The 25,241-nt window shown below is 52.6% G+C and overlaps 9 protein-coding genes across 9 annotated transcripts; 2 read left to right on the forward strand and 7 right to left on the reverse strand.

Moving 5' to 3' along the window:
- Window positions 1-50: 50 nt before the first annotated feature.
- On the reverse strand, window positions 51-955 carry BBA_02607 (phosphotransferase enzyme family protein; the record flags this gene model as incomplete). The annotated part of the gene is made up of 2 exons (XM_008597704.1): window positions 51-233; window positions 293-955. The coding sequence occupies 2 exons, from the start codon at window positions 953-955 to the stop codon at window positions 51-53; spliced, it is 846 nt and encodes a 281-aa protein (XP_008595926.1).
- An 843-nt stretch (window positions 956-1,798) lies between these two features.
- Window positions 1,799-2,350, reverse strand: BBA_02608 (biotrophy-associated secreted protein 2; the record flags this gene model as incomplete). The annotated part of the gene is made up of 2 exons (XM_008597705.1): window positions 1,799-2,187; window positions 2,317-2,350. The coding sequence occupies 2 exons, from the start codon at window positions 2,348-2,350 to the stop codon at window positions 1,799-1,801; spliced, it is 423 nt and encodes a 140-aa protein (XP_008595927.1).
- A 2,044-nt stretch (window positions 2,351-4,394) lies between these two features.
- Window positions 4,395-6,220, forward strand: BBA_02609 (major facilitator superfamily transporter; the record flags this gene model as incomplete). The annotated part of the gene is made up of 3 exons (XM_008597706.1): window positions 4,395-4,791; window positions 4,933-5,191; window positions 5,287-6,220. 3 exons carry the CDS (start codon window positions 4,395-4,397, stop codon window positions 6,218-6,220), a joined length of 1,590 nt encoding a protein of 529 aa, XP_008595928.1.
- Window positions 6,221-6,407: 187 nt separating this feature from the next.
- On the reverse strand, window positions 6,408-8,807 carry BBA_02610 (glucan 1, 4-alpha-glucosidase; the record flags this gene model as incomplete). Its single annotated transcript, XM_008597707.1, has 1 exon — window positions 6,408-8,807. One exon carries the CDS (start codon window positions 8,805-8,807, stop codon window positions 6,408-6,410), a length of 2,400 nt encoding a protein of 799 aa, XP_008595929.1.
- A 768-nt stretch (window positions 8,808-9,575) lies between these two features.
- BBA_02611 (chromatin assembly factor 1 subunit A) lies at window positions 9,576-11,517 on the reverse strand (the record flags this gene model as incomplete). The annotated part of the gene is made up of 3 exons (XM_008597708.1): window positions 9,576-9,973; window positions 10,023-11,327; window positions 11,379-11,517. 3 exons carry the CDS (start codon window positions 11,515-11,517, stop codon window positions 9,576-9,578), a joined length of 1,842 nt encoding a protein of 613 aa, XP_008595930.1.
- Window positions 11,518-12,990: 1,473 nt separating this feature from the next.
- BBA_02612 (uncharacterized protein) lies at window positions 12,991-14,214 on the reverse strand (the record flags this gene model as incomplete). The annotated part of the gene is made up of 1 exon (XM_008597709.1): window positions 12,991-14,214. The coding sequence occupies one exon, from the start codon at window positions 14,212-14,214 to the stop codon at window positions 12,991-12,993; it is 1,224 nt and encodes a 407-aa protein (XP_008595931.1).
- A 2,875-nt stretch (window positions 14,215-17,089) lies between these two features.
- BBA_02613 (multicopper oxidase) lies at window positions 17,090-18,834 on the reverse strand (the record flags this gene model as incomplete). The annotated part of the gene is made up of 2 exons (XM_008597710.1): window positions 17,090-17,901; window positions 17,958-18,834. The coding sequence occupies 2 exons, from the start codon at window positions 18,832-18,834 to the stop codon at window positions 17,090-17,092; spliced, it is 1,689 nt and encodes a 562-aa protein (XP_008595932.1).
- Window positions 18,835-19,934: 1,100 nt separating this feature from the next.
- Window positions 19,935-20,622, forward strand: BBA_02614 (uncharacterized protein; the record flags this gene model as incomplete). The annotated part of the gene is made up of 3 exons (XM_008597711.1): window positions 19,935-20,076; window positions 20,128-20,181; window positions 20,279-20,622. 3 exons carry the CDS (start codon window positions 19,935-19,937, stop codon window positions 20,620-20,622), a joined length of 540 nt encoding a protein of 179 aa, XP_008595933.1.
- Window positions 20,623-23,585: 2,963 nt separating this feature from the next.
- On the reverse strand, window positions 23,586-24,400 carry BBA_02615 (uncharacterized protein; the record flags this gene model as incomplete). The annotated part of the gene is made up of 2 exons (XM_008597712.1): window positions 23,586-24,055; window positions 24,211-24,400. The coding sequence occupies 2 exons, from the start codon at window positions 24,398-24,400 to the stop codon at window positions 23,586-23,588; spliced, it is 660 nt and encodes a 219-aa protein (XP_008595934.1).
- Between the last annotated feature and the right edge of the window lie 841 nt (window positions 24,401-25,241).

Genomic DNA, 25,241 nt, shown 5'->3' on the forward strand with positions numbered 1-25,241 from the left:
AGATGGTGAAAAAAAAGGAGCAATCTAGCCGCACAAGAAATTTAAAACCATCATTCCATTCGCAGTCGACTCATCCAGGCGAAATGATTAGGATATTCGTCTAGGAAAAGACGGATATATGTATGCCAATCGCTTGACCAGCCCCTGTGTGCGCAGACAGCAACGGCATACTCCCAATACACAGGGTACCATCCCGATGCTGCCCAGTCAACAATAGCAATGCGTCCATCGGGCTGCAGTATGATGTTCTTTGGTTGCAAGTCGGCATGGGTAAAAACAGGCTGGCCATTACCCTTGAATACTTTTGAAAGGACTTGTCGGTAATATGCGGCCTTGTGCCGTAGTCTGTCAGGATCTTCTGCCAAAAACCTGTCTGTCTAGTACGCCGTCGATGAGGGCCTCTTCTGTGTTGAATGGCGAGTCGATGGCTGGCATGGGTTCGTCGGCGACAAAACAAAAAATCTCGTAGCTTGGTCTTGTCTAGACTGCCAAAGAATCCATCATGGGGCAAGTCACGCAAGGAAATAAAAGTCTCTTTGAGCTGTTGAGAAATGGCTAATTTTTCCGTGGTATCGAATCCATCCCACAGCTTGTCGAGCGACTCGCCTGCGATCCTCTCCATGACGATGTATGTCTTTTGGTGTTTTCCATTCTCTAGAAAACGCTGGTATACGGCGTAGACTCGTGGAACGTATATGTTTGTATTTTGGCGAACAAATTTCATATTCTCTGCTTCGAGCGGTTCCACTGCATAGCCATACTTGACCGCGTAAGAGGTTCCCACACGGGCAATGCACCTAGACTGAAGTTTATGGATGGTTGGTGCATCTTCAATTGCTTCAATGGTGGTGGGCAAGGGTTCGGGGAGGCTGTCGTCTGGCTCGCTGAAAAGGATGTCGTAATGTAGCAACGAGGCAACCTGCGGTATTGATGGAGGAGGTATTGGAGATGGCATTACGGATGGGTCGTATATATGATCAGATATCACGTTTGATGACCGCAAAAAAGGGTCCAGAGGATACAGGGTTGGGTGGACGCAAGTCAACGTTGCAGCAATGCGCTGAGTCAGCCCAAAGCTACCTCTAACCTACCCACCTGTCAAAAGATGCAAGACTCAGTCACCCGATGTTTACAGCGCGCATGAGTCGCCTAGAAAATGACCTCTTCTACCTACCTTAGGTGTCAGAACCCCCTTGGCGATACCCCTGTATCCGAAGTACTTCGGATACAGTGACAGGGCTGGACACAGGGGTGTTAGATGACTGCTTGAAATTTGTACATGGATCCTTACTGTGTTTAGCAAGTTCGCTACTAAATCTAGCAAGGTCGCATTTTTATTATGCAGACTCATGTAGACCGAAAGCTGGTGAGTCAGTCCTAGAGCCTTTCCCAAATACTCAAGATCAGGGCATGAACTGGTCAGTGATTAGTAAATTTGTAGTGCCTCCCAAAGCTCATAATCAACTGTTGAGCTATGTAATTGAAAGATGAGCGCCAAGAGCATTGAACCTTGCAAAGCGAGCACAAGGCTCTTGTTTTCTTGTGCAAGCCGGCTGGAGTTGTCTGGCTTTGGGGGCTTTCTCGCTGCAGCATCACGCCTTTTTCTTGATTTTAGCACGCTTTTATTGAATTTCACTAGCACAGGCATAACCTGGGAGAAGAAGACATTATTTGAATCTGTAATAAATGACACTAGAAACTTCTCCTTGATATGTGGCAGTTTCGAACCCAGGCAGCAGCAACATCGCTGCTTTCTCGGCAGCATCGACGAGCTACCATTTGTTCACCATCGCAGCGCTTATGCGGTGAACTCGCGAGCGCAGAGCTGTCCGTTGCCATTGTTGCCGTTGTTTCCATTGTTGTTGTTGTTGTTGTTGTTGTTGCCGTTGCCGTTGTTGCCGTTGCCGTTGTTACCGTTGCCGTTGTTACCGTTTTGGTCGTTGAAGTTGCCACCTTGCTGGCCGCCCGCGCCACCCGCAGCAGCGCCGCCAAAGCCGCAGCCCTGCTTACCCTGCTCGTTGGCGACGGCGCGGGCGGAGCAGACGGCACCGTCTTGGAGGCCGGCGCAGCAGCCAGAGGCACAGTCGGCGTCGGAGAGGCAGCCACCGGTGATGAACTGCTTGCCCTGGCCGTTGCCGACGTTGGCGGCACCAGAGGGGTCACCGACAGCGAAGACGGAGACGGCGACTACGGTGAGTCTAGGTCAGTATATACGGGCATCATCGGAAGGGGAAGGTCGATGAGTGCGGAAAGAAGACAGAAGAAGGTAATGGCGTGTTCGTGTGTGTTGAGTCGGGTACGGGAGAGAAAACTAACAGGTGAGGAGAGCGGCGACAGCGATGCGGACCATGTTGGCGGTTGAGTAGTTGTTGTTTTAAAAAAGATTGGTTGAAAAGGGGTGTAAGTGAGTGACTACCAGGTCGATTGATTAATTTGAAAGGCGAACTGAAAGGGCGACACCAGGTCGAAGAGAATAAAGTTGCTTTGTGAAGAAAAGGAAGCGTTGAGCTGTGTGTGATGATGAGAATGAAGAAAAGGTAAACATGCTAGATGGGATGAGACGACTTTATTATACGTTTCTGCCATCCCGCTCCTCCCGCTCCTCCGTCGACTTGTCTCCTGTGTCATCCCATCTCGCTGATGAAGCACAGAGACAAGCGTTAAGGTGGCCGACGTAAACCTCCGAAACGAATGTGGAGAGAAAGCAAGGCAGCCATGCGACGAATAACTCGAGGCCCCTCGACGCCTCTTGACGCAGGAGACGGCTTGACGGAGCCCTCCGAGGGCAACGGTCCGCCAAAGACGGGCAGGTTTTACCCCGGTCAATATTTGTGCAGGACCAGATCGGGTCCGCACAGCCGAAGTCATGGGCCCGCTCAACTGTCACAATAAAACCTCCGGCTTGGCTTCGGCATTGTGGAACAGATGTGGAGTTGATTTTCTTTCTATAATGGGCCATCAACTATTATTTAGTTGGAACTTGCGCACCCTTCTTAGCTCTTGATTCCCGTGCGCGGGCATATAAGTGGCGGTCTGATTCGAGTTCCATCTGAGTCGTCCGTCTCTATCGTGAGCTGTCAGCCAAATCTGCCCCCAACACGCAAACAATTGCAACGTCACAAGATGCCTCCTTTTTTATTCATTTCTGTCGTTGATTACGAGCTAGTTACTAGCACTTTTTATATCAATCACGGCTCGTTTCCCCTTCCAGGCTAGCGTTGTCGTCACCAAGAGTGGCCGAGACGCAACCTGCGACAGCCGAGATGCGATATTCCGAGACGAGGCGCTCCGGGTTTCGGGTTTCCAAGGTGAGCGTCGTGCCGGAGCGAATGAGCAAGATTTTGAAATGTACAAGCAGACACATAAGATACGAGCGTAATAAAAAAGGATCAGTTACGAAACCGGCCCCCTGGTAATATAGTAGGTGGTAATATAGTAGGTGGTAATATAGTAGGTGGTAATATTATTCGTATTGTCCCTTGCTAGGATTACTAGGAGAGATCAACGTTTTTCTAGTCCTTTGACTGTGAATGAGAAGCAAGTTTCATGGGTGATATGGATAATGAATTCACCAAATCTTCAAGTAAAGAGTATCAACTGACTAGTTTTAACTGATGTCTATTATCCTGTAGACGTCTGCTTTCAGCAACATGGACCCTTAGTCCCACCTTTTTGGATGTAGCGTGGATATAACACGGGCAAAGAAAGGGCTGCGACGTATCAATCAAAATAGAAGTACATACGTATTTCTCCGTACTTTGGAGGCCTTAGCGAGGGAGTTTTTTCGAAACTTTAATAAAAAAAACAAGAAAAGAAGCAAAAAGGCCTCGAGTAAGTTTACCAAGAGCTCATGATTCTTCCGTCTTTTATATTACATGTTTTAATAATGTTACAGAGCCCGGATTAATTTGTGGTGTGCCTATAACTAGGTAGCCTTGCCAGGCGTGCCAGGTCAACCAAAACGAAGCGCCCCACACCGGGCTATCGTCATCGGGGCGCCAGGCTTGTTGAGCTACCAAGTAACTGTATACCTTAGGTACCTAGTTAGGTACGCTCAAAAAAAGGACGCGCCACATCTTTGTAGCGCCTTCCTACTGTATACCCCCCCTATATCACAACAAGGCTGACCCGCCTCGCCGCCACCCCTCCCCTGAATCTCACCATCTAAGCTTTCCAGCGCTGCGGCGCAGCAATGTCTCCAAGTTTCAGCTTTGGCCGTTTTCAATCACTTTCTCTCTCCTTTCATCAAAACACATGAGACCGCCTTCTTTCCTTCTCCATGGCACATCATCTCCCGTCACTCTTTTTCCCACCATCCACGCAGCCAACGTAGCGGGCGAATCGACTTTTCGACCTTTGCCCCGCCCACAGTAACACCCACCCCCCGACGACCAATGGCGCTTCGTGGTGATCCCGAGCTCGACGAGAGCGCGACTCGTCTGCTGACGCCTGAAGAAGCCGCCGCCGCCGCCGCCACCACCACAGCAGCAGTAGCAGAAGATGGATCTGCAACTACGACGCCGTTTCGACCACGTATACGTGCGGCGCGGTGGCAGGTCCGCTCGCCGCGCCACATCATCCTGCTCGTCTCCTTTGCCAAGTTTTGCATCGTCTGTAGCGGCCTAATGCTGATGGTGCCCATGTTTCGACTCATCGAGGATGCCATCTGCCACGGCGTCCTCGACGATGCGTCGCCAGGGCTGCTCGATGAGATGACGTGCAAGGACGACGACGTGCAAGCGCGCCTGGCCACGTTTATGGGCTGGTCTGGCCTCGTGAATTCCATAGTTAGTGAGTTGCTTCTTTTTATTTTTATACATTTACGGATATATCAAGTCTGAATGTGTCCATTTATACCCGTCGTGTGTGTGTGTGTGTGTGTGTGTGTGACTGGGGTTTCATGTTACTGACTTAATAATACGCACATCAAAGCCCTCATCACCGCGTTCCCATTCGGCGCCATGTCGGATCGCTTTGGGCGCAAGCCTACCGCCCTGCTCGCCTACCTCGGCCTTTCTGCCTCCTTCTTCGTCACGCCCGTGATGCTCGGCCCGCCGCTGCGGCAGAGCGTCCGCGCCAACCCGTATTTGCTCCTCTGGGGCAGCCTGTTCCAGGTCGCCGGCGGCGGCATCCCGGTGCTGCTACAGACGCTGTACGCCATTGCCGCCGACGTGAGCTCCGAAGAGGAAAAGTCTGTGGCCTCCCTTTCTTTCTCGTTCTCCTCCTCTCTCTCTTTCTCTCTCTCTTCATGCCAAATTTTCTCACTTACGGTTCTTTTTTGTCCAGATCAACCAATTTTCTCTACGTCAGTCTCGGCTCCGCAACGGGGGGGCTCCTCGGCCCGCTCCTCGCCGGCGTGCTCATGACAAAGTTTGGCCCGTGGGTGCCCATCTGGATCGTCATTGGCATCTCCCCCAGCCTCATCCTGCTCCTTCTCATTGTCCCCGAAACTCTTGCCGTCAAGACCAAATCATCCCCCTCTTCCTCTTCCTCCTCCTCCTTGCACACGCACCTCGCGCGCGGCCTCGCCGACCTCCGCGCCTCGCTCTCCATGCTGCGCAACCCCAACGTCCCCCTCATCCTCGTCACCTTTCTCTTCCAAAACGCGCGCATGACCGCCTACGCCTCCACCCTCGTCCAGTACGTCTCCAAAAACTACGGCTGGACCCTCGGCCAGACCTCGATCCTCCTCTCTCCGCTCGGCGTCCTCGCCCTCGTCGTCCTCGGTACCCTGCCGCACCTCGCTGCCCGCCTCACCGCCGGCAGCTACTACACCGTCTTCGCCAAGGACCTGCTCCTGACGCGCGGCTCGACTGCCTGCCTTGTCCTCGGCGCCGCCATTCAGGCCTTTAGCCCCAACATTGCGGTTTTCGTTTTTGGTCTCGTTGTCGGCACCCTCGGTGCGGCTGACACCCCGCTCGCCAGGGCGACCGTCTCGCACTACGTTCATGCCAGCTTCACCTCCCGCCTGTACGCCCTCATCGGCGCCGCCGAGGTGCTGGGATCCTTTGTGGGCGCGCCGGTGCTGGCGTGGCTGTTTAATGTCGGGCTCGAGAAGAAGGGGCTGTACACGGGGCTGCCGTACTTTTACATTGCGATCCTGTCATCCATCTCGCTGTTGGCGCTCATGTTTGTAAGGCCGCCGCCGCGAAAGGCAGCAGAGGGCGACGTGACACCTGAAAGCGAGGGGTCGCCTGGCGAGGGCGCCATACGACTTTAATATATACAGCATTATAGTAAGCATCATGAGAAGCATCTAGACAAATGGGCGCAACGCTCGTTGTAGTTTGAAATTGAAAGATTAATAAATAGGCGATTTTTTGTTACACTGTGCAACCGCTAAGCTATGCATACTATTATACACCATGTTGTTTCTTGATTCATGTTCGTCATGTATCGTGCTACTCTTAGTGCAGCATGTAGGACAAGTCCGGCAGACTTTTCAGCGCCTCGTCTACGTCAGTCTTTTCGTCTACTGCAAACGTATCCGTGGCCGACACCGACTTGTCCAATGATGGCTTCGCAGATGTGCCCGACGGCGTCGTCGCGCCCACCGCCCCGACGACCTTGAGCGTCCATGGTGTCTCCATAAACGCGCTGTTATTCGTAGCCGGCGTGGCCGTCCACGCATGTTCCGTCGACAGCCTGTGCTCCGTCGTCGTCGTCGGCGTCGACGCGGCCGGTGTCCAGATATGCTCCGCAGATACCCTGTTGCTGCTCGTCGACGCACGCGGCGTTTCCAGGGCGGGTGTGGACGCACCATGGACAACGGCCGGCTTTTCTCGCGATCCACTGTCCGCGGATACGCGGGTGGTGGTGGGTGCGAGAGGCGCCGGCGAGTTCAGAGTGGACGTCCACGTTGGCGACGACGACGACGGAGCTGCCACCGAGCTGCCGAGGCCGGTTATGCCAGCGGTGTGGATTGGCGGCGGCGGGTCCGACCGCACCGACTTTGCCGCCGAGGACTCGACGAAACCGAGGCCGTTCAAGGCCGCCTCGGAGGACGGCTGCTGCGGCGTTGTTGCCACGGGAGCGGATAAGGAGGGAAATGTCGTGCTCTCATTGACTGTCGGCGATGAAACCATTTCACCCCAATCATCATCGTCGTCGTCGTTGTCGTCATCATTGTCGTTCCCGGACTCGCCCTCTTTTGCGGACTCGTCTTGCGCTGGCGCTGGCTCGCTGATACTCTCCCGCCAAGCATCAGCTTCAGCCGGCCTCGGGGGAGGTGGCATGGCTTCGAGCGAGCTTCTCTGCTTGCTCGGCGGCTCATCATTATCATCCCACGGCGATCTCGACATTTCTGCCAGCGGCCGCACCCCCGCCGTCTCCATCATCTGCGTCTTCTCCCGCACCCCATCCTCCCCTCGCTCCGCCATGTTGCTGCCCTTGCTGTCCGCATGCCCGCTCCGCTGCTGCTGCCGCCGCCGCAGCAGCAGTTCTCCAATCTCAACCTGCGGCGCGCCGTCGTCCCACCCAAACATGCTCGCCCCCAGCGGGCCGCCCGCCTTCCTGCCGCCCCCCAGCACGACGCGGCCCGCAATCGAGTCCTGCTCCATCCAGCGACGCACAATGTCCAGCGTCTTGGTGCGAATGTCCGACGAGGGCCAGGCGACGCGCCGGTAGGTGGCCTCATCGTCACCATTGTCGTGGAAGCGCACGGAGCCGAGCCGAGAGACGCGGTACCAGGTCTTGCGCTCCGAGGTGGTGGTGAAGGGGGTGGAGCGGAGGATGGTGTCAGGGACGGACGCGGGAGGGGTGTCGGAAGGGGGGTTGCTGCCGGGGAATAAGGCGTCGAGATGGGAGAGGTCGATAGGGTAGAGCTCATGCTGGATGTTGGGTTGCGTGATAGCGAGGTGTGGCTGCTGCGGGTTTAGTTGTTCATTGCTGGTGGTATCGTGCGCGGTATTTGCTGGCGCAGATTCCCTTTGCTCGTTCGCTATACCGTCATTCAATGAGGGAGCCTTTTCTATCAGATCAAGTTCTTTAGTTGTGGAGGGCTGCACGTCAGCGACAATTGCTGTGGCTCCCTGGTTCTCGACATAATCGTCATCCTTGGCAACGCCAGAAACGTCAACGCCGATATGATGTTGGCGAAAGACATCCTCTGGAGATGCCTCTGCTGACTCTGCCGACCTCGACTCTCGCATGACCGGCTCTGCTGCTGGCCGCGCCGCCTCCTTCGCTATCCCGTCATACATGTTGACGAGCTCCTGCACCTTGGACGCCTTTTGCTGCTGCTGCGATTGCCAATCCAACGTTGAACCTCCCAGCTCCTCCTCCTCCTCCTCCTCTTCCTCCTCCCTGGCAACTCCCTTCACCTGTTCTGTTTCTTCTTCTTCTTTCGCGCGCACCAGCTCCTCATCCGGCGCCGCCGCTATCACAGCATCCTTCTCCCGCGGCGCCGTCCACGCATCCTGCTCGTCCTCCAGCAGCCTCGTCGCCTTGCTCTCCATCCTTTCCACCGTCCGCACGCCAAGACCCGCCGCCGCCGCCGAGTCAGGCACATTCCCGTCCTTGTCGTCGTCCACCTCCTCCCGAATTCCCCACGGCGTCGCGAGCCCATCTGCCGGCTCCCCCAGCGGCGCTATTCTTGCGTCCCACGCAATTTGCTTGCCGTCGTCCCAGCCGCCCCAGCCATTTTCATTATCATCCTCATCCTCATCCCCATGATCGCCGCCATTATATTGCCGCGGCGCCACCTCACCCCAGGAAGAGGAACGCTCAAAGCCCTCGCGCGCTGGTGGTAGCCCGGGCGACGCGGAGGGGTCATCTACCGCCCACGGCGTGCTCCACGGGTCTTCCATGGTTATAATTGACGGTTTCTCATTTCATACCCCCCTCCTCCAGGTAAATTATAATCGTACGTGTGGTCTTTAAAATCGTATCGTGGATTCGTTCATGGTCGAGCACAGTTGTCGCGCGCGTCGTTTGTGAGAAACAAGGGATTCGATTGAGGCAAAGAATAAAAAGACTTGGCCAAAAACTCCTGGGCATGGAGCAACAAGTTGTAAGCTGGGGGACTCGCCAATCCCTCGTGGTTGCGTCGAGTGTCGAAAGACCAACGATTAAGCCGTGCTTAGAAAGAGTTGCTACTTATCAGAGATGATGGGTGGATTGGAAGCCAAAGTTCTGGGACTCGGGAGGGAAGCCCCCTGCAGGACGGCCCCGCTGGCCAAGACAAGCGGGTAGCTGGGATGACGTCGAAGCACAGCAATCATTATCTTATTGTATCATCCCAGCACACCAACAGCTTTCATTTATTTCTTCGCAAAACTTTCGGTCATACTGATTAAGGCGCAATGGCCTACATTTCTACTGTTTATTGGGAGTCAACGTCTAGACACCATTTCTGATGTGCCAAACCGCGCCTAGAACACATTTCCATGCATATATGCAGCTGTCACAGAAGAGAAAAACAAATTGTTTTTGCCTTGGTCATATTCACGTGAGCGATATATACAGCGCCATTCGGGCGGCAGAGGTTCAAACCAGTGTCATGAAAGCAAAGTCGAAATGCGCCGCGCTAATGTAAATCCCTTGTGTATGCAGGTTTGGACAGCATGCCAATGCTATCATGTAGTAATCTCATGTCCAGGCTTTAGGTCCCACTCATTCATCTTGCCCGCCTTCTTCTTCTCAGCAACAAGCTCCAGTGTATTCTTCACCTCTGTGCGAGATGCCCTGTCACGGAATTGCTGAAAAATGAAATCAATGATGCCAACCTTCGAGAGAGCCTTGTTTTGTAAAATGGCCCTTTTGACGTCATTCATTATCTCAGGCTTGACGATTTTGACAGGCGCGCTCTCAGTACTGGAGGCATTGAGAGCAGCAAAGGCATTGGCGGGTGTTGGGGGAGGCGGCATCTTTTCAGCTGTCGATGTTGTGACTGTCATTACGGGGGCTGCTTTGGGCTCTGGCTGCCAATATGACGTCGCAAAAGGATCAATACTGGCGTTCTTGTGAAATATGTCTAGAGAAGGTCAGTACAAGCCAAGTCACAGTAAAATCCCAATACTTACCCAGAATGATCTCCATCTTGTAACATGTAGCGGCTTGGCTGGATGTCTTGCGGTTCTCATTCTCGAAACAGATGCCGGTAGATTCAGGCTCCATGGTGTTTCCGAATGTGCGACGCGTGAGACCCGCGTCTTCAGAATCGTCGAGGAACCCATCCATGTCGTCTTCGTCGTCCACTTCCTCATCGTCGTCATCGGCATCCAGGTCTTCACCCTCTTCTTCCTGCCACTCGGCTTCTGAGTCGTAATCATAGTCCAGCTGCAGACGCCGGGTAGCGGAGCGACGAGCGACTCTCTTCATATTGCCCTGACCTAGAGCAAACGGCGTACGGGTAACGGTACCGTAATATGGTGGTCGGACATCTTGCGAAAAGGCAATAACTTTGACTGGAATACCAGCGAGCTTCTTTTTGGCAGCTTCCAGAAGATCCGGCGCCGCGGTAGTACCCGAGCGTTCCATTTCTTTGTGTTCCGCTTCCATGATTTGACGAACTTGTTGGTGCTGTTTCCCACGGGGTTTGCTCGCGCCGGGCAGCGCAAAAAGAGATACCGGATTAAACGTTACATCGGCCTTACGCTCTCCTAGAATGAACTCGTCCAGTATTCTTGACTTTGATTCGCGAGTCTCCTCATCCATATTACCGATGGTGGAAGCCATTTTGGTGTGTTTTCTGACAAAGAACGGATTGAACATTTTGCTGTATGCTGTTACTCTCGTCGTATTGTCGGGCGAATCGATAGCACCCTTTGCCGGACTCGAGTTCAAATGGTTGGTAGGGGCAGTCTTCTTGGGTGTACTCGGAGGCCCGAAGAAACTCATCAATTTGGGCTGGGCGCGAGCCTTCTTTTCCTTTTCCTCCTCTTTGCGTCTCTCCTCTTCCTCCTTTTGCTTCTTTTTTTCCTCGCGCTGTTCTGCCTTCAACCTTTCCTCCTCTTCCTTCTTCTTGCGCTTCTCCTCTCTCTCCCTCTGACGGGCAACCTTTTCTTCCTCTTGCCGGGCCTTTTCAGCAGCCTTTAGGGCGGCTTTCTCGTCGCGCTCTTGCTTCTTTTGAGCGGCCTCGCGCTCTTTCTGCTCCTTCTTTCCATTGACTTCCTTTTCGCGAGCCTCCTTTTCGGTCGCGCTCAGCTTCTTGCGCTTCGCAGCAGGGTTGGATGCTTGTGCGGCGCAAGCAGGCTGTGCGTCACCAGCCTTGGTAGGTGTGTCGGGTGAGGGGGGGTTGCAGGCAGCCGTGCTGCTACCGGCTTCTGTAAGTGTAGGGGACCCTTGCGGCGAAGAAGCGACGACGTTGTTCGAGATGAACGACAAAACTGCAGTACTGTTAGCAGGTGGTGCAACGCACAGAGTTGAAGCTGTCTAACGAGCATTGCCTGACGGCTGGAGACCCTGCTTGGAAGGCGTCTTTTCGTCCTTTGGCCCATCTTCTCCCGCCTCATCGCCAGAGAACTGCTCATGGTTGCGCTTGCGGGCCGGGTTGGGCTCCTGCACATTGGCCGACATTTCGAAGAGCGGCATCGAGTGTGTCCGGAGTTGGTGTGGTTGAAACTGCCAGCGTCGTCGTACGAGTCAATAATTCGAGAGTCGGGTATGTTCAAAATGTGATGTCAAAGTGAGCGGCGTGATTGCACGTCCTTTCTATGCTCTTTGCAGCGAACACGATCCCAGCACCACCATCAGTGTACAAGATGTATCTGGGCCGCACGTAGATGAATAGCAAAACCGAGTCACGTCAAAGTCAATTTAGCAAAGGAAAATATCGAAAAGAGTCGCAGTGTGCCAAGAATTGGGGAGTGTCGGGGCGAGATAGACGAGGACGCTTGGTGCGTTAGGGGAGGGAGGAAGCGGAAGGTGAACGCGTGCCAGTTGGCGAGAGGTGCCCTGGGCCGCCGGCCAGGATCGCACCTCGACGCGTCCCTGCTCAGGAAGTGGGCTTGAGACGCGCTGACTGCAGTGGCAGGTACGTAACTATTCATTAAACCGCCAAAGTGGTTTTCTTAGTCATCAGGGTCTAAAGGTACAAGATAAAGTGGGGAAATTCGACTATCGACCAATTCCCAATTCGCTTCAGGTTGCCCACGAATTGTGCTCCCCTGCCCTCTTTATTAGTGTAACAGGTTCGTTTTCAGTGCGGCTTCCGTGTGAAAGGAGAAGAGGGCAATGCCGTATAGACTAGATGGCGGCTTGGCTGTCGTCACTCGTGACGTGACCCGAGTGCCGCCGACCGCAGCGCTTCCGGGCGCACCAATGCGCCGAATTTTCACAAAACCGCCCAACACGACCAACGAGGACCATGCCCTACTGTAGACTTTCTCATCTCTAAGACCGAGTTTTCGTATTATCTTATGGCATCGAACCTCGAACATGCTGGTTAGGGCGCTTTGGGGCTGCTGACCGCTACGTCATAATAAGGGACACTTGCAAATACGAGAGAAGCTAATCCGTAGGCGGATCCGTAATCTCGAGCTCCAAATGCGGCAGTAAACGGCGAAAAAACGACAACGGTTGTGATTGGGGTCTCAGGCTTCAAACGACGCGAAAGTCTGTTGAGAGAAAAAATTTGATTCGCCAATCCCTTTTTGCTCACCCTCCACATCATTAACAGGATTCGGTAGCGATTCTGCCTCCTGGTTTAAGCCAAATGAAGCGAAAGCTGATGGGGCTATTAAAACAAAGCAAAGCAGCGAGCCGTCTCTTTCGAGGCAACAAAAGATCTGTGTGTGTGTTTCAATTCCAATGCAAGAAATCAAATAGGGTGACAATTGATATCATCCGAGTGCCCTAAAAACAAAACCAAACGCCGTGTATGCAACAGACTGCACCTCCCCTTTCCATTGGTATGCGTAAAACGATTGATGCGACTTTTGTGCTGATATTATTAACGAAAGGCGTGGTTGTAGAAAACAAGATCTGAATAAGAGTAGAAAGCTGTTGACCGATCGTAAGCCGTGGCCATATCGAAAAGGGATTCGAGGATTAATCGGGGTTGGCGATGAAGAGGCGGCCAGAGGTGAGAGTAGATGTTCGCTCGTCAACACTTCCGCGACGCTTAAGCTCCTCGGGACTCTTGACGCTCTTTTCTCTCGTGAGAGCCGAGTGCAGCTTCGAGTTGTGCGCCGACTTAGGGCCCTGACCGAGTTCGAGAACATCATCGCGACGCTCACTGTTGCCACTTCGAGAGCTTTGCGCACGTCCGCTTGCTGCATCATCTGTCGGTCCGGCCGATTCGTCGATGGGCTGCTTTTGCTGATGCGTCTTGGTGGTGACAAAGCTTTCGGTGCGTTCAGGGGTATCGGCCAGGCTGGGGTTGCGGGCAGGGGTGCCGCTCCCCGAGGACCTGTACTGTGGCTGGCGACCAGAGCCGGTGCTGCTGCGTCCGCTGCTGCCAGCGCGGCGGTGATGCTGTTCCTTGCGCGAGGCCATCATGGGCCCGGTATTGTCGTCGTCGTCGCTGCCGTCGCCGTCAATTTCCCTAGCGCTGAGGCGAAGTGGGACACCACCGACACCGACGTGCGTCTCTCCAGGAGCATAGCCTACGACGGGAGCCTTGCCGTGTCGAATCTTGCCGGCGACCTTGGCTGATGCAAGGCCCGTCTGGGTGCGGCCCGGGTTGTTGCCGCTGACGACCTCGAGATTGGCCCTCATCTTGGCAGCACGCTGCTGGGCGACGAGGCGGGGATCCTCGTACTGGGCGCGGTCGCACCATACGGTGGCTTTTTGCTTGCGGAGGAGAGCGACGTAGCTGCTGCCGCCGCCCTGGGTTCCGACGGAGCGACTCGAGATGGAACGACGAAGATCGCTGGTTGAGGTACGGTAGGCGGCTGGGGGTGCCTGTTGAAAGCTCGAAGCGTTGCTAAAACCACCGATGGAAGGCGACCTGCGCCATAATTGAGGGTTGGAGGTCGAGTGCGACGACGGCTGTTGAGCGTGATACTGCGGATTTGAATGCATCGGGTGGTGGTGTTGGTGAGCGTGATGATTAGGATGGAGCTGATGCTGGTGCTGGTGGTGATGCTGGCTGTACGGTTGCTGAGGAGGGTTTTGGTGCTGAGGATACTGCTGTTGATGGTACTGCCGTTGTTGAGGTTGTTGAGGTTGTTGAGGTTGTTGCGAGGGAAAGACGGAGGAGGAGGTGGTTCGTGTGCGAGAATGGCCGTAGGAAGGATCCATTGAGGGCGTGCGTGTCGAAGCCTCTATCATTGTGAGGTAAAAGGTTTGACGGCTCAGCAAGCTGGTTGCCGCTAAGGTTGTTTCAAGGCTGAATTGTGATTTTTTAGAGTTTTGGCCGTCCTTTGTCCCGGGCTGAGAGCAAAGGAAAAGAGGAAGAGGAGGGCAGGGCCGGGTGGAGGAGGGTGGTGGAGGTTATGATGGTTTTTTGAGTTTGGGGGGCAGCGCTACTGTGTCGGGCTAAAACCAAGGCAGAACTGGACGAGCAGTGAGTGGCAGAGGCCCCGGCCGAGAGCACGTTTTTTTTTTTCCTTCGCTTTCGGCCGTTTTTTCCTTTGGCGTCGAGTGAGGAGGAGATGGTTAGCGTTGGCGTGGCAGGTGGTAACTAGTTACTGAAGAATTGAGAGGCGAGGGAAAGAGAGGGAGGGGGAGACGAGCGAAATGGGATTGGACGGCGAGGATGAGCAAAAGCGCGAAAGAGGAAAAGAGGAAGTAACGAAAAGAGCAACAGCGCAAAAGTGCAGAAGAGGCTAGATGGGTTTCTGGTGCTGGGGCAAGCAAAATCGCCTGTGCGCCGAAATTGGCAGGGCAAATGGCGCTGTAGACCCAGAGGCCAAGGACGAAAGCAGCCTGTATTTAGTTAGGTACCCAATGGTGAACCAGGAGGGGACAAGATTGGATGATCCCTTGCTTGCTCAACTATTTAAAAATGGCGCCCTTTTATCTAGGAATAACGATGATTTTTTCTGGGCTTTTTGTTCTTCTGAGGATGAACCGTCAATTCGAATTGTAGCGAATTCAATGCACTGTTAGAGATGCCTTGCGGCTATCAACACCAGACAGAGCTAGAGTCAGAGACATAACTATTGATGCAGTCTGCGACCGAGAGGAGCCTTGTCCCTGTGCAGGATAGAGCTGATCCCAGACGGATAATACAGCGAGGCCCCAAAAAGTTGCCCAAAGAGGTTGATGCATCGACACTGCAGCAGCAAGCTCAGCTGGACGTGGTTGCAGCAGCTCGTGTGGGGGATGTGATTGGCCAGAATGATTGTGGAGAACGGATTACAGGCTTGGTCCGGGGCTGATGATTTATGCAGACGAGCCAGCGGGAAGGGGGACTAAGTGCAGCTTGCAGAAAGAAAGAAAGAAAGAAAAAGTAAAAAGAAAAAAAAATCTGCAGCATGTCAATCAAGACAAAAGTGCTGTGCAACCTGTGAATCTGCAGCGCAACGCTGTCGTGAGATGATGAATTGTCCCAGAAGAAACGTCCATCTAGGTGCCCAAAGTCAATCAGCGGGGTGGATAGAAAGCGCTACCAAGCCACGTCGACGCCCCGTGCCCGTTGAAACAGCCCATAGCAAGCCGCCAGCCGCCAGCCACCAATCGTCATTTTCCCTCTTCATCTGTGTGGCTGTCTGTCTCACCAGCCACAAATTCACAAAACGGGCCGGCCTTATCTCGGTAGCCCCAAAACGGAAACGGAAATTCAAACGGCGCCAATTCCCGCCCTAGGAGACGACGTTTCTTTTGCAAACGTCTACATTTTTCTTTCTTCATCTCGTGGCCCGTCGCTCAATCTATTGGACACCCGTTTCGTCAATTCATTGCAGAAAAACTCTGCGTACATCCTCTGCGGCGCAACTTCTCCGGGTGTTCCCTCTATCCGTCCGTGTGGGCTTCTTTGATTCCACAACAGGCAAGCAATTTGCGCCCATTGCGTCACACTTGGCACCACGACCGCTATTTACTGCGGCATCTTAATCTACTTTTTTTACAAGAAAAACTTGTGATATGCACCATTTCTCGACACCAACAAACAATAGTTCTTCCCTCTGGCCCCACCCCGCGCGCAACCAGAGATCGTGCCTACGGCTGTGCCATCGCCAACATCAACAGCCTGCGTGGGCTGACCGTGACAACCCCCCCGCTCCACTCCCGTAGTTTGCCGACGCATGGTGCGTTGCAGCATGCAAATTCATCTTTTCCTCTTTTTTTGTGAGAGCCTCTTCTTTTCTTCGCCATTCTAATATTTAGTCTCCATTAGCCTATGTATTGCTGGTTTCTACCAGAATTTTGCACTCTTCAGAGCTCTCGAGTCAGGCGCAATCTACACAATACCCCAGCGTGCCCCCCCACCAGCCTTCTCCAGCTGAATGGCGGCCCAGAAATCGCATCATGGCACGCAATGGTGTATCATGCGCTTTGCCCACACCATCCCAATCCCCCACCTCATTTTGCCGATTCAGCTTGTCAGTACTTGAAACCCCATCCATTGTAAACTCTGGTGGGGTATCGAGCACTTGGTTCGGCAGCTCGCTTTACCGCAGCCTTGAAGGCAGCCGAGTCTAATAAGCGAGCCTTGAGCTGCATATCTGGTGCGCGAAAAAAAAAAAAAAGAGCAAGTTGAAAAGTAAGACTAGTTACAACGGTTGGCAGAACAAGGCCAAGCTTTTCGGGGCTTATCGCACGTAGATTGATCTACCTCTGACGCTATCGCGATTAAGCATCATCACTAGCTTTCCTTGCCACCCTCAACATGCGACATGAGCACGTACCTTCTTACCTCTTACATATACAGTTTCGCTCGAAATACTTTTGCTTCTTTGAGTCATTGAAAATTCAACGATTGCGGTGGTACCGAATAGTAGCAATCTAGGTGAAAATGCGATGCGTCAGGTAAAAAGCACGGGGAAAACAGCTATTCCCATTTCAAATCAATCAAATTGTGCCTATGACTATGTACCATCTTTAAGTTGCAAGAACCCTTCAACAGACGGTAAAATGCTGTGCATTATTATACTTTAAATGCATTAGTCCTGTCAGTCAATGTTTATAGGAAGCCAAAGCGCATCTATGAACAACCGATTCCAACCCTCATGCGACTGCAATCAAAGCCGTAGCTCATCTCCTAGATGCCATCATCATATTGATCCTGCTGTACCGAAGCTTCTTCCGTGTACGCCGTCCACGCCGCGCACGTACTGTTCAAGAACTCATAGTCCATCAGCTCCCGCGCCTCCTCTTGCCGCTCGACAAACTGCAGCGCCAGGCCCATGTTGGTGTGCCACCCAATATGGCAGTGCATCAGCCACGCGCCCGGGTTGTCCGTCTTGAACGCGAGCACCAGGTAGCCCGAGCCGTCCAGCATGGCCACGTCGCGCCGCGCCGGGTTCGTCAAGCTGAGCAGATCGCTGCTCGCATTGTACGTGCCGACGCCCTGGCCGAGAATGGCAAAGTCGTGCCCGTGCAGATGGATCGGGTGCGCCGCCGCGTTCTCCGCCTGCACGATCAGATAGGCCCACTGGTCCGCCTCGTCGAGCTGCACGGCGTGAATGTCGGTGCTGTAGATTGTCGCGTTGTTATACATCTGCAAGACGGTCGGGTCCTCCCACGCCGCGGAGAAGGAGGTGCCGTTGAGCGTCCACAGAATAACGTCGGAGACGGCGCGGATGTTGACGTTTTCGAGGTCCGAGTAGTGCTGGGTGCTGGCGGCGACGGCCACGTGCGGCACGAGGCTGGACACGGGCTCGTCGACGCAGGCGTCGGTATAGTCGTAGCCGATAGTGGTGGGAGTCGAGGGTGAACTACCGTAGTAGATGATGCCGCGTATGTCGTCCGCGTTGGCGCTGTTCGAGCAGGCGACTTGGGGAATGGCGCGCATCCAAAAGTTGCTGGCGACGGACTGTTGGTCGGCCGTCACAACAACATCGTATCTTTGGCCTAGAGAAAGGGTTAATATCGTCACACTAGTGTCAAAGACCTCTGGCAGTACTTACCCATGGCGATGTTAAGAACCGTAGTATCATATGGCGTGATAGGAACAAAGTCGGCCGCAATGACCGTCATGGTATGGTTGTCAATGGAAAATTTAAAGTGCGTGTCAATAGCACCATTAATCAGTCTCAGCCGGTATGACTCGCCCGAGGTAAACGACGTGTTGAACCTGTGTCCAACAATGGTTCCGCTGTTGTTCCATGTATTTGTACCGTTGATGAGTCCCGTATCCAGCTGAGGAGGTCCCTGAGTGAGGGCCGAATGATACAGCGAATCCACCGTCTCATGGCTCCAGTCAGACAACAGAATAGTTCCCTTATCCACGTCATAGTTGGCTGTAGCTGGTCCATTGATGAGAATGGCACCAAAGACTCCCTCCCAGGCCTGTAGCCCAATGTGTGAATGGTACCACGACGACCCGTACTGGGTGGCTCTCCACCTGTAAGTCATGGACTCGCCCGGCGCGAGAGGGCATTGTGTAATGGACGTGACACCATCCATTTCATTGGTGTAATTCTGTCGAATGCCGTGAAAATGGATTGATGTGCCATTTTTTGCATTGAAGAGGCTGTTGGTCACATGTATGACGACGTTGTCTCCCCAATCGGCCACAATGGTCGGGCCCGGAACGCTGCCGTTGATGGCGTACACGGTGCGCTCGAAGCCATCGGGAGCCGCAGTTAGCTCTTCGACATTAAAGTAGTACTCTCTGGTGTTTCCAGTGTTGGGAACCTCATCATAGTAGTTGGTGTCAATGCTAAAGTCGCACCACTGCGATCTTGTCGTGGCCGTGTTGCCAGAACATGCCGCTCGCCGACCAACAGTGCTGCCTTGAGCTACAGCAGCAAGCCAGCCTGTGAGGGAGAGAAAAAACTTCATTGGATGTGCTGGAGCAATGTAGTATAATGGAATGAGGTGGGGCTTTGAAACGAGAGCCTAAAGTATAGGCCTTGTCTGTAGACTTGACAGAATCGCTGTGGCTTGAGACAAATGGAAGTCAGACATGTCATTATATATATCATTTTTACAGCAAAAGAGTTATGGTACTTTCAAAACCATACACCTGACTGACCGCTGACGTTGATTCCCCTGATTCACTCAGCCGAGCGTGACGATACGTAATGATCGCCTGGACAAAGGACAGCTCAGCCGTGGCCCCCAAAATGGGGAGCTGAGCCGATGATTCGTAATGCTTTCATGAATAACGTTTGACTCGATCTGGTCCACGACGTGTCAAGTTTTTGCCAGAGAATCTCCCCGGACACAATACCCTCCATGTCCTTGTCACCCGAGACTCGGAGTGGAGCGCGATGCGTCGTCTCGTTTACAGGCACGGACCGTGGCTTAACCAGGGTGCAACTTACGTTTGGCATGTTTAGACTGTCCACTTCGGACATCGCTGGACCCCTCTGGATGTCACTTGATCAGTCCGGATTTCCGGTCTTCCATGTCTTCCATCGGCCGCTTCGGACTACCTCAGCATACCGGCGGATAACCGGCGGATAAGCCGGGGGAAACACGTCAAATGTTTCAATAGTGTCTACGAAAATTGCAGAAGTTCTGAGCACGGGCCATGACTCAAACAAGGATCAAGTCACATCTTTCTTGGTAATAGCCGCGGACTGGCTTTGAGTACCGGCCGATGAAAAGTTTGAAACATGCAAGTGCTTAATCACTCAGAGAGTATAAATCATACATACAATAAAACTAGAACTAGTACTAGTTCCTTGTATCTAGCTTATAGGTACCTTGTAACTATACACATGCTTTCTTACTGGCTATGTCCTTGATGCTACCTCGTTTAGAGCCCTGACAGGAAAGAAGAGGCGTTGAACGTGCAACATTGGCTAAAGCTGACGTTTCATGATGACGTATCATGATGACGCAACTATGCAAGCAATGATTTTCATATAAACAATTGTAGTTCTCAAAGGGATCTTCTTCAAACGAGCACGTCTTGAATTAGATACGAAAAAAACATGCATTTCTCTGCTACCGCGAAAAGCTTCGGCTTGCTCACACTGGCTCTCACTCTTCCTGTTGCTGCCCAGAGCACCTTTGATCTGTTTGCTTATGGCACCGATGGAGGAATCAGTGCCGCCTCGCTGTTCTATGAGAATGGTTTGTAAAGTGCGAGAACAGGACCTACTGATGGAAGCTAAATATCAATAGGCCATATCATGGTGTCCAACCTCACAACCCCCGTTAACCTGACCTCTGTTTACTGTAAGCTTACTCAACCTGCTTTCCCCCCAAGGCTCCCAGCGCAGGGAGATGCTACTACTTGGCAAACGATAGACTGCTGACTCTGGCCGTCTGATAGTCACCAGACAAAGCAACGGCCCGTCAGCGTGGACTGTCCAACCCAACAAGACTGCCAACTCGAATGCTTCTTTCACCCCTGGCTACGTCGGTCTCAAAGCTTCTACCAACTGCAGCCTGGTCAAAGTTAGCAACGCGACCGACGACGCTCTCGACTTGGTGCTCTTTGGTCAAAGCGTTTTTGCCCGCATCGGCGACAAGATGCGGAACCCGTTTTACGGCATCCCCACAAGCACGACTGGCATCTGGCAGCTCGTATGGAGCCCAGAAAACACGCACGCGGACCAGCTGGAGCCTGTCATTTTACGACTCATGAGGCCGCCGCGGCCCGATGGCAGGAACTAATCGGGGGGAGGGGGGTCACTCTATGCGATCGCTTGATAGGCTGCCAAAGCTCCCACATCCCGAAGCAGGGGTAGATTTTATAGTAACCATGTTCAAAATCTAGATTAGTGGAATAGAGAGAGACATGGGTTAGTTACCCCGTACGCTTGGGTCCCCTTTTTTTGCCAGATGCGATCGTCAAACATGAGTCAGGCGCAAATATTCAACTGCGTATTGTACGTATCCCCGGCGCAAGTGGGCCGCGATGGAGCGCATACGCGTCCCGGCCGGGAGCAGAATGTCAAATATCAGCTTCAGCACGGGGATCTGCACGGGCATCGTCTTACGCTTGAACATGGTCAGCCGTTGAATGCAGGCCAAGACTATTGCAGGAAAGAACCTACAGAGTTGCAACGGCTGTGTAAGCCACAATCACCATGCCACATCACCATGCCACATCATCATGCGACGGGGAGTCCTCGTGAGCATTGTTAGACCTAAAAGACCATTGCCCGGAATAGACTTTCGATAGACTGGTCATGGTCCTTGGAAAATGGGCAACTATTTGTTCCATGTGTAGCTCAGACGTCCCGTATAAGTGGCGTTGTAACTTTGCTACTCCGTACCGATGTACTAATACGACTAAATCGGCGCCTAGTACAACAATCAGCGCCATCGACACTTGTCATACAGCCATATCTGCTATCCTAGTGCATAAAATATCGTACGATTGCGACTGACTGATTCAATCAGTACCTGAACAAGTTACATCAAAACAAGAAAAGCCACCAGAGGCCATAGCGCCAAGGCCCCAAAGAGTCATGCATGCAGTCTTGACCAGCTAACCATATACAGTCATGTGGTAGGTACAACGGTCGTCCTTGTTCCTGGTCTCGGCCGGGAACCCAAAGTAGCGTCCGTGCCTGGTTCCTACGAATCGCAGCCAATCTCCACTATGGTGAAGCCGTATAGAGGAGCCTGCTGTCCACTGCCAGTGACGAATGCCGCGGTTATCTGGGATGCGCATTATCCAAAGGGAATTACCTGCGCCCAAGCTGCACATCCAATACACAAACATGCAGCGATAGCCAAGAAGCGACATATGCCGAGATATGCACACAGCAACGCCGGAACGGAGCTCAGCTACGACTGCTCAGCATCGCTCCGTCTCTGTACCCCTCCTACCCTATGGGCTACGCTGACACTATCGTCGCCCAGCAAATGTAATTATTCCAATACCATTGTAATTATATCCGCGGAATAAAGTGCTCCAATCCACGGAGTTACACATATTATGCGATTTATTGTAGGAGAGCTTTCTATTTTAATAGCCTTTATGGCTGCTGTTGGCTCCAGCCTTTTTTGCCGCGCACTACCGGGCATTTGTGGAATTGACATCCGTACTCGCCGAGGGTCGTGTAGAAACTGCAGGCCATCATTGCATTATTCAGCGCACTTTGGGAGAATTTTTATATTCCTATTCATTCCAACTTCACCTGAGTCTATACGAGAATCTGCTGCGCCCGTCGCATACATGTTCCCTCCAAACCTCGCGCCTCATGTATCACAGCATTGGCCTCTACGACGGTGACAGAGGAAAATCCGCGATAGGCTAGACTCAGTTTTCTAGCTTACGCGGCTCAATTCAATAGCTATAGCATGCGTGTGACGCGATGGGCCGACTCCGCGGCGACATGTCAGTGCAATATCTTGATCTTACTCGGCGATTCAAGTTGGTACGTGCGGCATCATCCTACAAGAGTCCGGTCCAAATTCGCTTACGTCTCCACAGCAAATAAAAGTCTCTCTAGTGGTCTCCTGACGATATTTGGCATGTCTGGTGACGTGGAATAAGAAGTAATGTTCCAGGAACTCTGCGATATGCTAACCAGCAGAACGCGTACAGAAGCTTGACGCATCCGGTTCCCTGACGACTGGAAAAAATAGCACGCCTCCAACTCGAGACTAGGTCGCATTCATCTCAATCTCTATTACAAAACATTCATTTTCCCCAAAACGTTCCATCGCCGGTATAGCCTGAGGGCAGCCTGACTCGGCAACGTGAGTTCTTCAGCAGGCCTCTGAAAACACACAACCAGCTCTCCTCGGATTTGGGGAACATTCGAGAGTTATTTGACGGCTGACCATGTCTATCTAAAGACAGAACTATCAAATATGAGCCCTTTCTCCTGCAATTCTCAAGTAATGGTGAACGAGAGATACAGACGTTGTGCCCAATGGCCAACATTCCAAGCTCGGCCATGGCTATGTTTGATACTGCCGGTCAACCCGTTTTCTGAGTTATGCTTGGACTATAGAACAAAGTAAAACTCTTCATCAAGTCGTTTCTGAGGCTTTGCAAGAATTTCGCCGAATTCTTTACTCGGGTTTTCGGTGTACGCGATCAATACCAATCAAAGCAGAATAATCCAAGTATTAATATGCCTCCCTGGATCCGAAAATCAGATGCGCGAGGAGAATATGATGAAGCAAAGGGGTCTCTGCAACATATCTGTGTCTCGTGGCTCATGACAATGTTTCTCTTCGGCAACTGGGCATCCGCTTCGTACTCGTTTTGCGGAGCGATGTCCTTGACTTGGGACAAAGCTTCATTTCATTGGGCATATGCGCAAACGCCCGCCGCTGACTGAATTTTCTGGACCGGGCTGCTTGTGCAAACGACCCGTGACTTGGTGACAGAAATGCGAGTTTTGGAGCCTCCCCTCCCAGCAAGCTTTTGACAACACTCGCCATCTTTTCAAGTTTTTCAAGCAAGGGAGCAGAAAGATTACAAATTACCAGATTTTTCATCATCATTGGCAGATATGGGCTTGATTGATCTGCCACCAGAGCTACTCGTCGCCATCGCATTGTTCCTCGGCAGCACGCGCAGCATAAGCAGGTTTGCGCGCAAGAATCGTCCCATGTTCCAAGTACTCGAGCACTAACTATGCAGATATGACTTGAAAAACTCGAAATCTATCCTAAAAGCGGTGCGCAAAACGTCTTATTTTTCGCGCTCTAGACGCGATGCCAACAGCATCATACCAAAGTCTCTCGCGGCCGGCGCTGATGTCAATGGTTCCCTCTATATACTCAAGTTCAAGGACGAATAAATGATAAAAAAGAACAACTTCATCACAGCCATCTCCAGGGCGGCTGAAACAGGCAATGCTGCGCTCGTCCGAATACTGCTGGAGGCTGGCGCCAAAGTCAACTCGACCTGCTGGATGGGCACTTCCGTGCTCGGCTACGCTATGGAGGCCAACAACATTAAAACCGTGCATCTTCTCTTCTCCCAGCTGGGGATTGACCTGGATTACTGGTGTCGGCATCAGGAGCCGGTGCTCTTGACTGCGGTTGCCCGAGACAAGCTCGAACCTTGCCGAGGTGCTGCTGCCCTTGGTCGACCCAAACCAGATCGGCCAAGAGGGCATCACGCCACTTCGGCTAGCTGTGCGAGAGAAAAAAAGCTAGTGTGGTGTCTCTGTTGCTATCGGATTCCAGAACAAACCCGAATGCCATGACCGCATCATCCTCCATGTTCGCACTTGCTTGCAGTCTTCCGAGTGCAAAGATTGCAGAGCTGCTGCATGATGATTGGCGTACCGATGTCGAGTTTAGCAGCCGCATCAATCAGACGCCTGCTATAATGGCCTTTGATCACGCTGAGTTCAGCAATATGGACTTTCTCATTCATTTTAAGAAGCGCAAAATCGCTAGGCATATCCTTTTCTACCTCGCCTGCGGTGGTGGTAATCTTGGGCTTGCTGGAAATATATTGGAACTGGCAACACATGATGATGAAGAGTTCTTGAAAAGGTGGAAAGAAGCAGCGTAGACAGCAGGATGAGAAGAGCTAGCAACCCGAGTCGCCAAGAGATGGGGTGCATCAAGGACCATGCAATCAATGACTTGTATTTAGAGCGAGGCAAGTCCTCTTCACGGCAAAGAAGAAGAAAAGGCAAACACCACACCCTAACTGTTGTTTTTTGTTGGAGGGATCGGACTGTATGTTGAGTGTTGACGACTTAGCTGTGGTCAAGATGCTGAGGGATGTCGTGCGCCTATATCAACGCAGGAAAGCAGTGCGGATTTGGTGATCCTGTCTCGGTCAGCAGGTGAGGATTGCGACATGATCAAGTATCTCTTTGATCAACCCAATACTGACATAAACTTCAAAGGCCCAGCAACGAGGAGATTCTGCTCTGCCAAGTCGCCAATTATTCGCCCACGGAAACGATGAGCTTTCTTCCCAAACACGGGTACCCGAACCAACAATGCCCAGGCATCAAGGCAACGACGACGCTCTTGCGTTGCAGGCCCCTTGGGCTCACAGGTCTCAGCTGAGTTCCGTAAGCTTGCTGCCTGCTGCACATGATCGGTGTCGTAAAGGTAGTTGGCGAGTCAGCTTGCTACTCTGTCTGTTGGGCACGAAATGAGAAAGCTCTCAAAGGACCTCACGAGGCAAATTAAATATTCCGCTTTGTTCGTCCCTTGCAAGATTCTCAATCCTACACCTGTTCCAAGAATCCCAGGATTGCGTATTTGCACAGCTCGCGTTGCACACAGCGCCAAGAGCACGCGTCACATGCACCTGATTATTTAGCCATTTGGCATCCTTCCCTTCAGTTCTCAAT

The sequence above is a fragment of the Beauveria bassiana genome, assembly GCF_000280675.1.
Source record: "Beauveria bassiana ARSEF 2860 unplaced genomic scaffold BBA_S00005, whole genome shotgun sequence".
Lineage (NCBI taxonomy): Eukaryota > Fungi > Ascomycota > Sordariomycetes > Hypocreales > Cordycipitaceae > Beauveria > Beauveria bassiana.